The 15,952-nt window shown below is 40.2% G+C and overlaps 2 protein-coding genes across 3 annotated transcripts; one reads left to right on the top strand and one right to left on the bottom strand.

Moving 5' to 3' along the window:
- Positions 1–4,544: 4,544 nt before the first annotated feature.
- On the bottom strand, positions 4,545–11,669 carry mettl3 (methyltransferase like 3). The gene is made up of 11 exons (XM_058626104.1): positions 11,436–11,669; positions 10,020–10,210; positions 9,460–9,885; positions 9,171–9,346; positions 8,103–8,316; positions 7,558–7,745; positions 6,969–7,007; positions 6,756–6,864; positions 6,534–6,599; positions 6,333–6,445; positions 4,545–4,931 (listed from the first exon to the last, which is right to left on the bottom strand). Exons 1-11 carry the CDS (start codon positions 11,536–11,538, stop codon positions 4,817–4,819), a joined length of 1,740 nt encoding a protein of 579 aa, XP_058482087.1. The 5' UTR covers positions 11,539–11,669; the 3' UTR covers positions 4,545–4,816.
- Positions 11,670–11,837: 168 nt separating this feature from the next.
- On the top strand, positions 11,838–15,906 carry ttc5 (tetratricopeptide repeat domain 5). Of its 2 annotated transcripts, XM_058626106.1 has the most exons (10): positions 11,838–11,920; positions 12,046–12,151; positions 12,963–13,095; positions 13,182–13,393; positions 13,551–13,701; positions 14,195–14,286; positions 14,376–14,579; positions 15,000–15,214; positions 15,331–15,475; positions 15,560–15,906. In XM_058626106.1, the coding sequence occupies exons 2-10, from the start codon at positions 12,089–12,091 to the stop codon at positions 15,677–15,679; spliced, it is 1,335 nt and encodes a 444-aa protein (XP_058482089.1). In that variant the 5' UTR covers positions 11,838–11,920; positions 12,046–12,088; the 3' UTR covers positions 15,680–15,906. The 2 variants fall into 2 exon arrangements, with proteins under 2 accessions (XP_058482089.1, XP_058482088.1); XM_058626105.1 differs by having other exon boundaries at positions 11,887–12,151.
- Positions 15,907–15,952: the final 46 nt, after the last annotated feature.

Raw genomic sequence — 15,952 nt, 5'->3', positions numbered from 1 at the left:
AAAATAACAGAAATCACTGGACCAATATTGGAATAACTTCACATGACAATAATTAAAAATGATGTCAATAAACAACTGTATTTTACTTCTGTGTTGTGTAATGGCTTCTGCAACAAAGCTACTTTCAGGCTTCATAGACTGTGTCCAAGTTTAAACTTCTAAACTAATTTGTCCAACTGGTCAGTGAACTACTCAGTCAAATGTGTTCTTAAAGTTCCAGTTACAATTTCAGGCATTTTTCAAGCACTTTATCCAAACTTCAAGCACTTTTCAACTGCAAAAACACATTGGATTTGTTGCAGTTTGAAGGATTTCAAGCACCCAAATGAAGCCCGTACTTTTATCACTTTTTACATATAACATTTGTCTGTAACATTCTCCATCATCTGCTCTTCTTCGTTCACATCTTCCTTTAGTTTCTCTCTGTGTGGTCGATGCGTGCCGTGTCTGTGTTTTGGTTTTTTTCAGAGTGTGCATACGTGTGTGTGTGTGTGTTTACCATCTAAGGTTGTTTTTCTGCTGCGTGCTGCCCACAACCAATCATGAGCTCAGTCCAAAATTCCTCACCGCTGACCAGCCCCTTCATTTGTGTACTTGTGTCTGTGAACAACTTTGCACCCTGGTTCTAGTAAGAAAACAAAAAAAACCCGCTGACTACAAAGAAGACATCGAACATACACTTTATTTGGCTGATGATTAGATATTTACGTGAAGCCGTTGTACCTAATAAAGTGGCCGCAAGTGTATAATCTTCCCACGATTTCTCCCATTACAGTGTGTGCTTAACTGTTACTCCCCCATAATGGATCCCTTGTTTGTAGATGTGATCGAGTTTCAGAGGAACACCTGAGTGAAACAGAAGTGAGCTGCATGATAGGAAACAGAGCAGCAATAAATGTAGAGCCACATTTGTTCACTCACTGTACACAGCACTCTCTCTCTCTGTGTCTCTCTCCCCTGGCTCGTCTGCAGCGTGCTACAGCAACTCTGTACACACATTACGTGTGAACTGTCACGTCTCAGTGAAAGAGCCTCACTAATGCAGCTGATGGCCTCGGTAGTGAACAGTGGGCGGGGACGGGAAGGGGTCGGGGCCTCGGTCTGGCTCTGCCCTCCTATTATGTCGCAACCATAGGTTACAGTTTGACTTCAGATAACCAAATCTTTTCCACTGCGATTGGTGAACAATGGGGCTCAGTGAATTATCACACTTGTGTGTGTTTTTCTATCAAACCTGACGAGGTTAGCGGTTTATTTCAGAAGCGGCTGGGAGGATTGTGATGATAGCCTTTGCACTCAGGTCACAATGGGTTTGATTAATTGGGACGCATACGTAAACCTAAACACAGTGTCGTCTGGTTTTGACAATAAAATTGCAGCAATGGACCTTAATGCTGTGCATACTGTATGTATGTATATATGTGTGTGTGTGTATGTATATATATATACATACACACACACACATATATAAACAGATATTTTACCCAAATCACACAGTCCTAGTTTCAGCTTGTTCTTATTAGTTATGATGACCGTAATTAAATGTATTATGCAGTGTGCTATACAGGAAAAAGAAAAAAATGTAATGTTATTTAGACTTTGCCTGACACTACAGATGTTAAATTATATATAAAAGGTTGCACTAACTGTCCATTAAAGCTGCTTTTTAGAACATTAGAGACCCTTCACCTCCCTCTGTTCCATTTCTCCTGACCCATTTCTTACCCTGATTAGACTAAAATAAATAGCTGTTTTTTTTACTCTAAGCAAACACAGCTGGGCTCCATCAGGGGGCCCCGTCTTTATCTTATCACCCAGCAGTGCCACAAATCCAAGGACAATCCTGAGGGAAATGATCACTTTGACATACAGAACCATCTTACAGATCCTAATATGAAAACAATTTGGACAATCACAAAGACTATAATAAAATTGTCCTCAACTGATCCTTCTACATTCTAAGCCATTTTTTTTTTCAAGAAGATACATGAATGTAGTCAAAAACCATAAAATGAATAAATAAGTAAGTAAATACTGAAATAAATATAGGAGCTATATTAGCAGTTAGCCCTGGAGGCTAGCAGCAGATGTTGGTCATAAAGCTAAACAAAGTTATTTCTGTCATTATTTGTTCATATTTTAAATACTTATTTATTCATCCATTATTTATGCATTTATTTATCTATTTATGCTTTTATACTTTTTTTTTGTTTAAAATCTATACTAAGTTAAATACTGTTCTGAAGCTTGACTTCAGTCTCAATACATGTCACAGGTATCAGCTTGTCTGCTCCATAGTTAATCTGGTGGCTGTCGAGCACTGTCGTCCTTTACTTCAGGATTAGACAGAGGGCAGGACGACGACAGTGATGATGGGACTGTAAATGGTGGTTGATTGGCCGGTCATATTATCAGCTTATGTATGGCTATCATATCAACAGAGGAGCAGGATCATAATTCAATTAAAACTGTGACCTGGTGAGATGAGGAGCTTTCGGTCGACCTGGACACTCGGATCTGCCGTCAGTGTGATCGCGCAGTTTAAATGTGAGCTGTCGGGGAACCAAGCATGCTGGGAAATGCTATATTTCGTGTTCATCAAAGGCTGCTGCGAGAGAGGCATTACTTGTTTTGACACTTGAAGCTCCAGTCTGGAAGAATTAGCGACATCCCATGGTGAGAATAAAGTTTGTAATCATAAGCGAAGTCCTTGTACATATAAGACTCATTCTAAGGGGACAAAAACCAAACAGTTTCATTTTAAAGCAATTATACACGTACTGTTTCACACTGGAATAAAGGGAATATGAAGAATTATGTTCATGCTTTCTTTTTTTTTTTCTGTCTGTGCCACTTTCACTCCATACAGACGTCTCCACCATGGGTGTAAAGATGCTGCAGTGTTTCCCGTTCTACAGACGCTGTAAAGAGCGCTGCAAGAACAGGCAGTGCCCCCAAGACACAGGTGAGGAGCAGCTACAGTCAGGAGTACTCTACTCAGCCAAAAACGTCACAGCATTCATTTCAATCTCTTCCACTGTAAATTTCTTTGGCCAGGCAGTGTATACTTTTAAGAAAGAAAAAAAAGACAATAGCCATTTAAAAGTATGATTTTCTATCTTCCATCTCAGTTCCCATAGAGGAGATGAAGCCCCGTTTATCCTCCACGACGTCCTGGGGTAGTGACAGTGAAGGATCTGGAAGCCTCACTCGAGGCCCCTGCTACTTCTCCACCAAGGCCAGGCTGTCTTTCAGACACCAACTGGACAGCAACCTCAACGCAGTGGATGCCACCTGCTGAGGCGCACAAGGTGCTGCTGAGGAAATAAACGGACTCCAACATCTAGGTTTTCCACAGACCACTCGCACTCAGAGCCTGTGGTGCAGAGCTGGGAGCCCAAATACATCACTCGTCACCTTGACATTTGATCAACGGAAGCCGTGAACCGGCTATAAATTGCAGTTTGACCCTCGCTCGTCACTGTTAACAAAGAACTCTTCATGATTAATCACTTTCTACAGAGGACAGAGATTTAACTGAAATTGACTTAGTTTCCAGATGCAGTATGTTAAAACTTTGGACTGCTCCATGGCGTCGGTGGATCCACTGCCCAAATGGACATAATATTGATGAAAGTGAAGACATCAGAGACTTGTACAGCATTTATAACCAAGAAGTGCATTATTATTGGAGGGGGCGGCGGCAAAAAAGGTTTAGGTTTGGGTTTTTTTGTGGGAAAAATGCTGTTTTTTAATTGAAGATGACATCATGGCCCATAGTTGTTTTAAAGCAACACTATGCAACTTGTTGAGTGTGACATTTAGGATTATTGAATATACTACCCATAAGTAAGTTTGTTTAAATCACTGTAAAACTAAAAATGTATTGGCTATCATAGCCTAAGAATAAGTTCTATTGCCACCATCTTGTGTTGTCAGGTTTCTATGATATCCTTTATGGTATGTGAAGGCCACAGTACAGTAGTTTCCTACTTTCATTGCGGTGGTTACATAGTATTGCTTTAAAATACGACTATGAATCTCATCATTAGCAGCCATCATGTATAAAGCTTCTGTTTTTCTTTAAAAAAAAAAAAGGCATTAACCCTGATTGTAGAACAAATGCATAGGGATCATATTAACACTGTGTATCATATTTGCTGGTTTGAGGAGGTTTCTCTTGTTACTTCCCTTCTTGTGGGAAAAAAAACAAAACATGGAGTAAAGAGCTGCACAGCAGTTACATTTCTGTCTTTATAAATATTTTTTTAAGTCCTAAGCTTCCGCTTATTCTGGCTGCTAACTTTTTGTTCGTATTTTTATAATTAAAACACTGTTTGCATTTGATATTATGATGACATTTTAACAAACCGTAAAGTGCAGACTCAGTGAAAATAATATCGGAATTAAAGTGTTGATCTCAAACGACTAATAAAACTCCTGAAATCTGACAGTTCCATGTTTAATCATTTGATAAAAATCCAATTATTAGCTATTCTAATACATGTTGGAAATATTTGTTCTTTACAAACAAAATACTGATGTTCATTAGCAATGCTTCCTGAGCCGTTTTTTTAAAATTGTGAGTGAATTATTTCTGTACTAAATCTGGGGTCACATGCATAAAGGTTAAAAAGGTGATCAAGACATTCCTTTGCAGGGTTTCATTTCTTCACCAAGGCACAGACCATTTGTCTTGTTAACACAATTTATTAACATGATTATTTAAAAAAGTTGTGGTATAAAAAAAAAGAAGACAAAAAAAGAATCTATAGACAAACTTCTCCCGACCTGCGACAACAGACCGATGACGTCATCACTGCATGTTTTTGGGTTTGGAGATGACGCCGTCAGGATAACGCTTCTTGAACCGAGCAACGACATCTGGGTCCAGAAGATGGATCCCATCCAGCTGGTTTCCAAGAGTTACCCTGAAGGAGAAACAAAGGAAAGCAGGCACAATCAGTACAAACTCATACTGCAGACTCTGACACAGAAATGGCAAACCATGTTCTGGATCTCCACCTAAACAATGTGCTATCTATCCTCGGACTTACCACTGTTAAATCATCGATCATTTCCACATACTGATAGTGTTTGTATCACATTAGAGAATTCTAATGAGCATTTGGACCAAAAGTCAGGGAGTGACATACATACGCACGCACGCACGCACGTAAGCTGCTTCCTTCATTTGTCAAGCAACGCTATCAGACCTGACTGAGGGAGTGTTTGAACTCATGTGACAATAGTTTTTTAAATGTGCAGCTAATGTAATTTATTTTTAAGTTAACATGAGAAAAAAGGATTGATACATTGATACAGTCCTAATTTATAATACCTCTAGTTTAGTGTGAAAACTTACAAACAATATTTTGGCATTTCAGTTGCTGACTACACACAGACACTGACACATATTCATTGCACTGACTGATAAGAATACCAATAAACATTTTGATGTCCCAAACATTTGCATGAGGGGATTTTCTCCATCTGGACCGTTGGTTTTTAATAAATAATCCTGACATACTGTATAAAATATGAGAGTAATGGGCCATTCACATGTCGAGTCTAAAAATGCTTGAAAAGAGGGTGGAAGCTTGTGGGGTTGCGTGTCTGTTTTGTTTGTTAATACTAAGCAACTAAAACTTGGGAGCTGCTAAGACGACAAAGTTGCTTTAACTTCATTAATTATCACATTCAACAAAAATAAATATATGAATTAATTAAAAGACAATGGATTATCAGTGCCACTTTTCTCCCCCACCAGCTTTGCTGTTAAATATGTGCGTTATTTCAGAGTCAACAAAAAAAACCAGACCTATTTGTTTGGGCTGAGTATCAAAAGGTGTACTGAAAGCAGTCGCTGCATTCCAGAAATGTGAGATATTTTAATCCTGGTGTGATGCAGACACGCTTGTGTCTGACGCACTTCACCAATTCAAAAAATGTATTTGTGCTTGCATGTTAATGGCCTGTGTGTTTTGCATTAAATGAAAGCATGGCAACCTATGTAATTAGGGGTAAAGCACAAGAATTTGAACAGGTGTGGACACCCTTAATTAACTTTCTCAAGCAACAATAGATCATACTTGTTTGTAAGACTATAGTGTGACAATTTTATTTAATATTTTAATTTTATTTATTATTTATTTATTTATTTTATTTTATTATTATATTTTTATTTTATTTTGGTGTCTGTGTATACAGCAAGGTTTGCTTGTGTATTATTGTGTAACTGGTTTGGTATGGGGCGATGTGTTTATATGTTCTTATTGAAAATCAATAAAAACATTGTTCAAAAATAAAATGAAAGCATGGCGTCACATTACCAGTTGGGCTGGACGTTGTGGGGTCGACCGAACAACTCAATCTTCCTGGTTCCGGGTGAGAGTCTCTCAATCATGCCATAGATTTCATCTGGCTTGTGACTGGTGGAGCGAACCTGGGAGACAGCGAGCAGAGTGTAATGAAGCAAACGTTTCAGGCTGAAAGTGTCGTATGTGGCAACTGAAGAAATGATATCCACATACCTCTGCCACAATTACATCACAGTCCAACCCTCTGTTAAAACCCTGTGGGTTTCCCTTTACACCCACCTGAGGAGAAATAAGTCAGTTTTGTATCAAGCAATACACGTTCCAGCAAGATTTCCCTTTGACTTTGTTTCTCTTGAAGCAGAACAGTCATACACATTAGTAAAAAACATTGTATTAGATGATTTACAAGAACAGAGATACAGTATATAAACATACGAGGCAGTGCTCCTTCCCGTGGTTCAGCCAATGGCCTGTCCTCCCAGTTCGGATAATTCTCTGTAGCTGGTTGGTTTTCACCCAAATGATTTCATCAACACGCTCGTAACTGACAGAGAAAAGTAAAGCAACATATAGACCAAAACAATATGACATGAAATAAAAAAAATCCAACTATTTAATGTTTGGAGATGAACAGAAGAAATGACTTACCCCCAAAGATTGAGACACTCTCTACCCAACTCCATGGCCCTGTAAGAAGAGTCCCAGGAGATGTTTTAAATATGACAATCCCACCATATTTAATTTAGTTAAACAAATAGACTAGAATAATACAAAGCACACAGCAGATTAAAAACACAACATAATCAGAGAGCATCAGGAATAAAAGCAAGACTGAAATGACAAAAGTTTAAGTTGGGTTTAAAAGCATCAGTGGAAATAACAAGGCCTAATACTAAAGAGAAATATTTTGATGTAATTTGGAGCTGACAAAAACATTATAGCTTAGTTTAGACATTGGACCATGATGTTGTTCCTGTAGTGAGACGGACAGTCACATGAAAAACATCCCTGCTGATGAAAGTTACTAGATAACTACTAGATACACATTTACCTCCAAACTTTTCAAGCACACATACAAATAGACAAATGGTCTCCAGACATTAATAATCGAAAGCACTTAACATATCTAATGAACTAGAATATAATCTCCTCTGTGTTGCTTGGTTGTAAAGTAACACCAGTGTCTATGACCTGAGCCATATTCTGCAATATTACAGCAGTTGTTTGTTTTATTTACCTGCCGGTGACCCAGAGGAAGAGGAAGCCATCATCCTGTAGGATGGGGATGTTGAGTTTTCTCATCTCGTCATCAGTCAGTGTTCCATAGGGCAGCTCCATGTGGATATCCCAGGGAGGGTCTGCCATCACCACAGCAAATTTACCCAGGATGGAAACGTCCAAAAAGCGAATATCACAGCAGATCCACTAAAATCATTAAAGCACAAATTAAATACTACTTTTTAAACTACAACAATTTTAAAAGCCTGCTGATTGCCCCACATCATTTGATCTGTCCCCAGGTCACCGTGGCAACAGGGTTTCATCTGCCTTTACTCTGCTCTTTCCATTCAACAGTTTTATTTTGTGATTTTCTTTGCCAGTTACTGGAGACCAAGATGTGTGTTGCCATAGATACGGTGGTGGGCTTCCATCCATTTTTAATGTAAATGTTAATATTTCATAGCAGGATAAAGCTGAATAAAATCGTATTTTTTTTCCCCAGGATTTCTGATGTTTGTGCAAAATTCTTCTTTCCGCAAAATGATCTACAATCATTCGCACCTGTGAAGGGAAAAGCTTGCCGACGTTGCTGTCTACGTCGCCTGCGTGGAGGCCGAGCTCCGAGGTTCCTGCCTGTGGCCCAAGCAGATTCCCCTCAGCCTCTGGTGGGCTGTCAATCTCATAGTGGACGTATTTGCACGTGTCCATGTGGAAACACGTGTTAAGGAAGGAGCAGTCCCCAAGGCTCTCATCTGTGTGCTTGTTGATGATGCGACTGTTGTGAGAGAAAACACATCACAATGTAAAACAGCTTCATACATGCATTTTATTACAAACTCATTAAAACCTGGGCTGCAACAATTAATCAACTATTGATCAATAAGTAAATTGATCAACTATTTTATAATTCAGTCAATCCGTTTTAGTGGCTTCTTAAATTTAAATTGATTAATTTTGGTTTATGGACAAAACAAGACATTAGAGAACATTATCATTTCAGCCCCTAATTAAAACACAAATTAAAGAAAGAAAATCTGTAGCAGAATATGTTAATTTAATTTAGATTGCAAGCCCTTTGTTAGGTCCAGAAAACCAAAATATTTTTATATTAATGGAGAAGCACTGTATATTATATGCATTTTACACAAACGCAAGCCACAAGATGCATCGTTCTCATATTTTGCTTAATAGCAGCGCCCCCTACAGGCCATACACAGTATTTTTCAACACGGGAGTTGAGTTTAAATTCATCGCTTTGTTTTAATGGTATAAATGAAATGTAGCAATGATGTATAGTTTGGACCTAAAGTTAACAGGACAGTTATAAGACAAGTGTAAGTTATAGACATTACACATTTGTTGTCAATGGCTCAGCTTTGGGGGGGGATGATAGACTTTAAACTAACCCAAGGTCAATGCCAGAGGTAAGATACTGTGTTCATTCTTTGCCAGTAAGGAGCCAATCAGAGCCTGGTACAACCCAAACATAGATAATGACGGAGCAAAAAGAGGACTATTGCAGAGAGAACTTATGTTTTCCTGACAAGCATGTAATATCTTAAAAAGTCATTAGACAGATCAGTCATGTGTCAAGTGATATAAATACCAAGTATGCAGAGGAACACTAACCGGAAGTGTAACTTGGTGCATGGCTGCGGTGTGTCCCCAGAACGCACACACTCCTCTTTGGTCCCGTGGTCGCAGAACTCTTGGACCTGAGCCCGGCCACGAGACCGAAACTTTTCCACGATGGACTGCTCCTTAGCTGTGTTGGTGTTTAGAAGCTCCAGAATCTCTCTGCTCACCTACGCACAAGTGACATTTTCCATGAGGCCGTGCCATTAAGCACACCTCCATTCATACTCCTGCTTTGTTTTTGACTGTTAAGGTGAGCTGATCATTATATTAATTTGTTTACCTTCTTGCTCTGTTGCTCTTTTGTGGATTGTTGGTTCAAGAGGCTCTCAATCTCCATGTCCACATGAGATGACTGGCTTTTACTACTCCTGCCCTTCTTATCTGCCCCGCTCCCAGACACTGCCAGCTGACAGGAGGAAGCTGGTGTGATAGAGGTGGTGGACGAATGTGGTGGGGAGGCAGAGATTTGAGTCGATGGTGAGAAGCCTGCAGCTCTTTTGTTGTGGGTTTGGTCCTCAGCTTTTCTCTTAATTCCAGAGCGCTGGGCTCCAGCTGCAGGCCCAATCATAGCCCATAGTTTAGTGTGATCCACAGCTACCACGACTGTGGAGGAGGCGGAGGAGGACTGCTGGACCTCGATGAGCTCCTGAGCTGAGAATTTGAGCAGCAGACTCTGAATGCAGCTGTGACTAACAGCTGATTCAGACTGTGATCATCAAATAGAAGGAATAGAATAGAAGGGGAATCAGAAGGGAATTAAAAAGATTAAAGTTAACAATATGAAGCAGCTAAATTGACCATGGACACATAAAACTTGTCAACACACAAAGAAGAACTCACATTATTGAGTTCATTTGTGATTGTGAGAGAGTCAGTAGGCAGAGAAAGACTCAGATCAGACAGATATCCCAGCAGCCTTTTCTCCAGCTCAGGATCTGGTGGTTTTTCCGTCTCCACCTGAGAGGTAGATGGAGCTGATGGAGCTGGACTGTCACTCCTGGCAGTGGAAGCATCTGTGCTGCCTCCACTATCTACATGGTGACAACACAGGTTAAGGAATAATAAGTTATGGATTTGTTTTGTACATTCTAACACAGGAACACAGTGCAGTCACACATCAACATAAAATAACAACAATAATGTCAATGATGGTGAGAATTGCTCATTGTCTGTTTATATAGCAAAGATATAGAGATAATTTGCATAATGGTGCCTAGTCATGTCAGTTACAGTTGTGGAAGACGACCTGCCATGCCATTCCTTGAAGGATTTTTAACACTAAACAGTCAAAGAATGTTTAAACTGTTTAAAGCTTAACAGCTTCTAGGAAAATGTTACAGATGCAATAAGAAAAAGGTTTGGTGTTTTCTTTCTCCGATAAACAGCAAGATTGAGCTGCTTAGAAGATGAGATTGAGGAGATGAGAGGACAATAGAGAAAAGCAGAGGATGAGACTGAAAAGACGAGAAAGAATATGACAGACTGTGCTGCAGTCAGTCAGTCATCATCTACCGCTTTTATCCTCCACCAGAGGGTCGAGGGGGGTGCTGTGCCAATCTCAGCTACATCGGGCGATAGGCGGGGTACACCCTGGACAGTTAGCCAGTCCATCGCAGGGCCACATACAGGAGTTTTCAAATTACAGATGATGGCAGTAATGCAGGATGCAGGCTGCTTTGGTCCCCACAAAAGCATACCAGTTTGTGTACTTGTATTTGTTAACTCTTTAGGACACAAACACTGACTTTGTCAGGCTAAAATGTGAATTATGGTTAGAATTTGGCATCAACTGGTAATGAACAGAAGTCAATGCCATTGTCATATCAGTGCTTTGATCCCCTCTAAAGCACAATATTGTGGGGATCAAAGCAGATGAATATCACTCACTGTCTGGGTGTTGAACAGGTGGTTTGGTACCGGTGTGTTTATGTTAATGTACAAAAACCTGACGAACGCGACGTTCACCTACCTGGGTCCCCACTAAAGCTTATTTTAAGTACGTGTGTATGTGCGCGTTTAGCTCCTCGAGTGGACACGCCCCCAGCGTTTCAGACCCTAGTACTAGTAGGCAATGCTGCAGAGTTTTACACGATCTGAAACTTACGACTAAAAAGCGACTAAACTATGTAAATATGGCACCGTGGTTACTAACACATTTGCCTGCGGGGTGACGAAATCAGAATAGGTTGAATATCGCTTTCAATGTCTTTGACAACAAAAACAATTATTATGTTGGCCCCAGCTCGCTGATCGTACCCGTGGACAGTTGTGCAGGGTCTTTCCGCCGCCGCTGCAGCCTCTCCCGCAGAGAGTCAAGCTGCTTCTTATGCGCCTGAATGTTGCTCCATGTGTCCGACATGACGATGGGTTCCACAGTACCAAAATCACACCAACGACAGAAAGAAACCAAACTACTTCACAGTACAAACGACCACTATGCGCTCAACAAGGAGCAAGGAATGTATGGTACACGGAAAAACGTGTCGGACCGGCAACTTGACTGAAAGGTTCCTACTAAAACTAAACCAACGAAGTTTGCAGTTATATAATATGCATTAGAGAAACTCATAACAATCTCACGACTATTTACCAAAGGTATATATTTTAGGAAAATTTAAACACCGTAGTAAAAGTATGTCAGTATTTTATTTTGTGTTCCGTTCGCTTTCATCGTCGGAATAAGTTTCACGACGGACGTCTACAGCTTCCGGCGTAGCTGAAATTAGACCCCCGTTTCCTATGTGAGAAAATCCACCGCATTTGTGTTCACTTATGAGAGAAATTACAGTTTTCTGCCCACACATTAACAGCGGACTTTAGGGTTTATTGTTTCTAAATTAAACTGGTGCGTTTTGTTCCTCTACAGCTTCCCCGGGGTTACCTCTTTCTGCGAAAGGCGAACGCAAAAGATGGCGGAAGACGAGAAGAGTGCAGAGGTGCACACAGACAAAACCGAACTGCAAATTTTGAAGGCAAGTGCGTTACATTTTTGTACGACCCTTTAAGTCCACCGAGTGTCTGGAGTAGTTGTGTTTTGTTGATACTATGTGAGCTGGACACCACAACCAATTTAAACTGCCATGGTAACTGGATACCTGATCTCTTATTCATAATAGTCAACCATCCTTATCAAATATGAACCTGGGCCACATATTTTTTGCAGGCCTGATTTCATCCTTTTAAATTTTAGATCTCCCTAGATACTCAAAGAAAGGGAATCTTTTTCAAGACTTTAGAGTAAGCTTCTTAAAGAGATGGTCAAGGTGTCCAGGCACTGATTCAGAGTAGAGGATGAGATTTCCTGGCAGCATGTAAGATAATATACAGCTGAAACTCTGTGAACTCCTGAAGAGATAAAATCCAGATGAACAAAATATTTAACCTCAAGATTTTTACTGGTATTAAAAAATCAACTGGTAGCGTCATTCCCAGCAAAAATCGTAGATACATTCAACAATAACACTTTGGATTTAAAGCAAGTGTGTAGTTGGGTGTTGCTTTTCCTAAAAAGCCCCAGCATGAAGAGTAATCTGTATTATATATTCTATTCTGTTGCAGTATAAGTAAACAAGCAACTGCTGTCATTTTACTGTTCTTACTGATTTGTCCGTTACATTTATTGACATACATGTATATTAATGACATAATGGAGTATTGTGTATTCCCAGTAGCAGTGTCCACAGACAGATTTAGCTGTGGGAAATGTGCCTTTGTTTTTTTTTAACAATTGTGTAAAATTCAAAATCTGTTTTCTTCCCCCTCCCTCCCTCCCTCCCATTACAGGAGCTTGTGGATGAATTGTATCATTTTAGAGATTTCTATTTTGAGACTCACAGTCTGGAGGACGCTGGGAGAAAAGAGAGCGATGTTGCACAGGAAATGGAAAAGACGCTGAAGAAGCTGGAGGAGAAAGAAGGTGATTGTTACACAACATCACTGCATCTTCAGTTTGCACAATATCCCTGACCCCCAGTATATGTCATGTATTTGTGATGTGAACAGATTGCTATAAAGACAACGCAGAGTTTTTGCTGCAGAAAAGCAGGTGTCTGAATGTAGCGCCAGACTTCAGTGCTATGGCTGAAGAATGCCTCTCCCGGGCATTGAAGCTGGACCCTGATCTGTTTGAGGCCTGGAACATATTGGGAGAGCAGTACTGGAAAAAAGAAGACCTGGTCAAGGCTAAGAGCTATTTTGTTGGAGCTCTGAAGAAGGTGAAGTAAAAAGGAGAGGGAAGATGCCTCATTAATCCATTCTCATGCTATGGTTTCACATAGTTAGCCACAAACATAGATTTTGGGGCAAAACCAATGACCTTGCAAGGTATTTCTGAGTGCTATTCTGTCTGTGCTTTGCCTCCCACCTCTGCAGACCAAGAACAAAGTGTCTCTCCGTAGCCTGTCCATGGTGTTGAGGCAGCTGCCAGTGGCAGACTGCACCACATACGGCAAAATGGTGCTTGAAAGTGTGGACATGGCACGACAGGCTGTTCAGCTGGATGTCACAGACGGGATGTCCTGGTGTGAGTAGAGTGTCAAAATCCTGACGGAGCTGAGAGAATTAGGACAATGTTGTTGGATTGTGGGTAGTAAAAAATTAATAATAACAAATGATAAACTAAATTGTTGAACTTCATCAGTTTGAAAATAATTAAGCTATTTACTGATTACACTTAGGGTCTGTCTCCATAAACTGTATTTGCTTTACACTTATGTTAATTTATATACAGTTATAAACTGAATATTAACAGACAATTCTGGTTGACAAGAGCTGTATCACGGTTTACACAAAAATAGTTGGAAAACTGTTACTTTTAGAATACATTTTAGGATGAAAATAAACTGACCGCATCTATCAAGTTTCTAAGAACAAAAATGTATAAGATGATCCTTTATTAGTCCTGCAGTGGGAATAAGTAATAATAAGCTGATTTAATAAATAATACTCAGTGGACTGTTGAGTTTGTGCTGTCCTGCATATAATTGAAAAAGTATTTTACGTTTCTGCTTTTACAGTTATCCTGGGAAATGCCAATGTGTCCATGTTTTTTTCCTGTGGACAGAATCCACAGTTGTGTCAACAAGCTCTTAGTGCCTATGCACAGTCTGTGAGTACAAACACACACACTTAAACGTAGAGCTAAAATCAGCAGTTGCTTTACACTAACAATATTTCACTCCTTTCCCACCTTTAAAGGAGAAAGTAGATGGAGCTGCTGCTTTTTACCCGGAGCTGCATTTCAACCGAGCCACTCTGTTCCAGTACGAGGAGATGTTTGGGTCTGCGCTTGAAGGCTACAGTCGAGCTGCGGCGCTTGAACCGAGCATGAAGGATCCTCCATTGAGAGAGAAGCAGCTGCTGGAGTATCTGGAGAAAGTCACAGCTCTCGCACAGAACAAGGTAGAAGAATGTGTCACACAACTGTTGCATAAGTTGGTTATTTTTTCTATGGGACATAATTATTATCAATTGTTTTCATATTACAAAAAATTTGGCATTGTTTGCTTGCATCCACAAGGTGGCAGCAAAGTGCAACTTTACTTACCTCTGTCAAAGGACAATGTCTTTGCGAGCACTTGTGTGTTTGTGAGCAGCATAACTTATAAAGTTAAAGTTTCAAGTGTAACATTTAGAAAGGTTTCAATATATTACTCATAACTATGTTTGTGTCTAGTGTCTTTATTTAATTTATTAGATTTTGGTTGTGATCCAGAGTTGAATTTATTGATGTGGAAAAATGTGCAGCCTTAGTGGAGGTTTGCTTTGTCTGAGTGCTTTCTTTCGTCCTGATAAACACCTTCAGTCTGTGTTTATCCACAGGGGAAGGTGAAAGCACGAAGGTTACGGACCATGCTATCTAACCTCAACACGTCGGCATTGGGGCCCTGTTCGTCCCCTCAGTTTCGTTCTCCAGCAGGCCATGTGGGCAGCCTGGAGCCTCGAACAATTAACTCTCTCTCACTCGGACACAATGCTGGGGTGGCTGCCTTGGGCAAGGTGGTTTTCAGCCTGGCCTGTGACGGTCGCATGGCCTTGTGAGTTCAGCTTCTTTTTACTCCATTTATTCTGCTGCAGTTGATTTTATCTGTGTTTAGTAGCTGAGTTATTGTTTTTCGGGGAGTCTTGTAAATTCTGGACCTCTTTTCCTCAGTACATTCGGTATGGTGGACAGTGAGGAGACATGTATAGTGGTGATGGTATACAACACAGCGGACGCCTGGGGCGTTCTGATAGGAGACAGCGTTGCCATTCCTGAACCTCAGGTCAAACGACACAGTATAACACACAAGGATAAGGTCAGTGTTTCATGCATGTTGCTAAAACTTTCATGATAAATATTCGTCTGGTTGTCTGACTTGAATTTGTCCTCTCTCTGGTAGGAGTTTGACTTCAGAAGTATAAGAGTGGACTCTCCTCTGCTGCTTATCGTAAACGGAAAGAAACAAAACATCAAAAGTCAGATCGCTGCCTCAGTCAGCTACAAGCCTCGGTGTGAATGAGCCCAGTCAGAAGAGAGAAGACCAAGAGCTTTGCTCGAAATGTTCCGTTATTTATGGAAGTTTGAAGATTCCAAAGTTTATGCTTGTTGTTTTGTAAATAGAGGTCAACATGCCACATTGTCTTTTAAGAGACAGCGCCTTTTATATTTATATTTTCTTTTTTTTTGCATTCTGTTGTTGTTGGGATGGCACGAAGTAGTTTTTGTTACTGAATAAACTTGTGATGATCATGGCATGACATCAGTTTATCCTGAAATGAAAAAACTCTTGTCT

Source organism: Solea solea, chromosome 3 (assembly GCF_958295425.1).
Source record: "Solea solea chromosome 3, fSolSol10.1, whole genome shotgun sequence".
Lineage (NCBI taxonomy): Eukaryota > Metazoa > Chordata > Actinopteri > Pleuronectiformes > Soleidae > Solea > Solea solea.
This window is presented reverse-complemented; position numbering and strand designations above follow the sequence as displayed.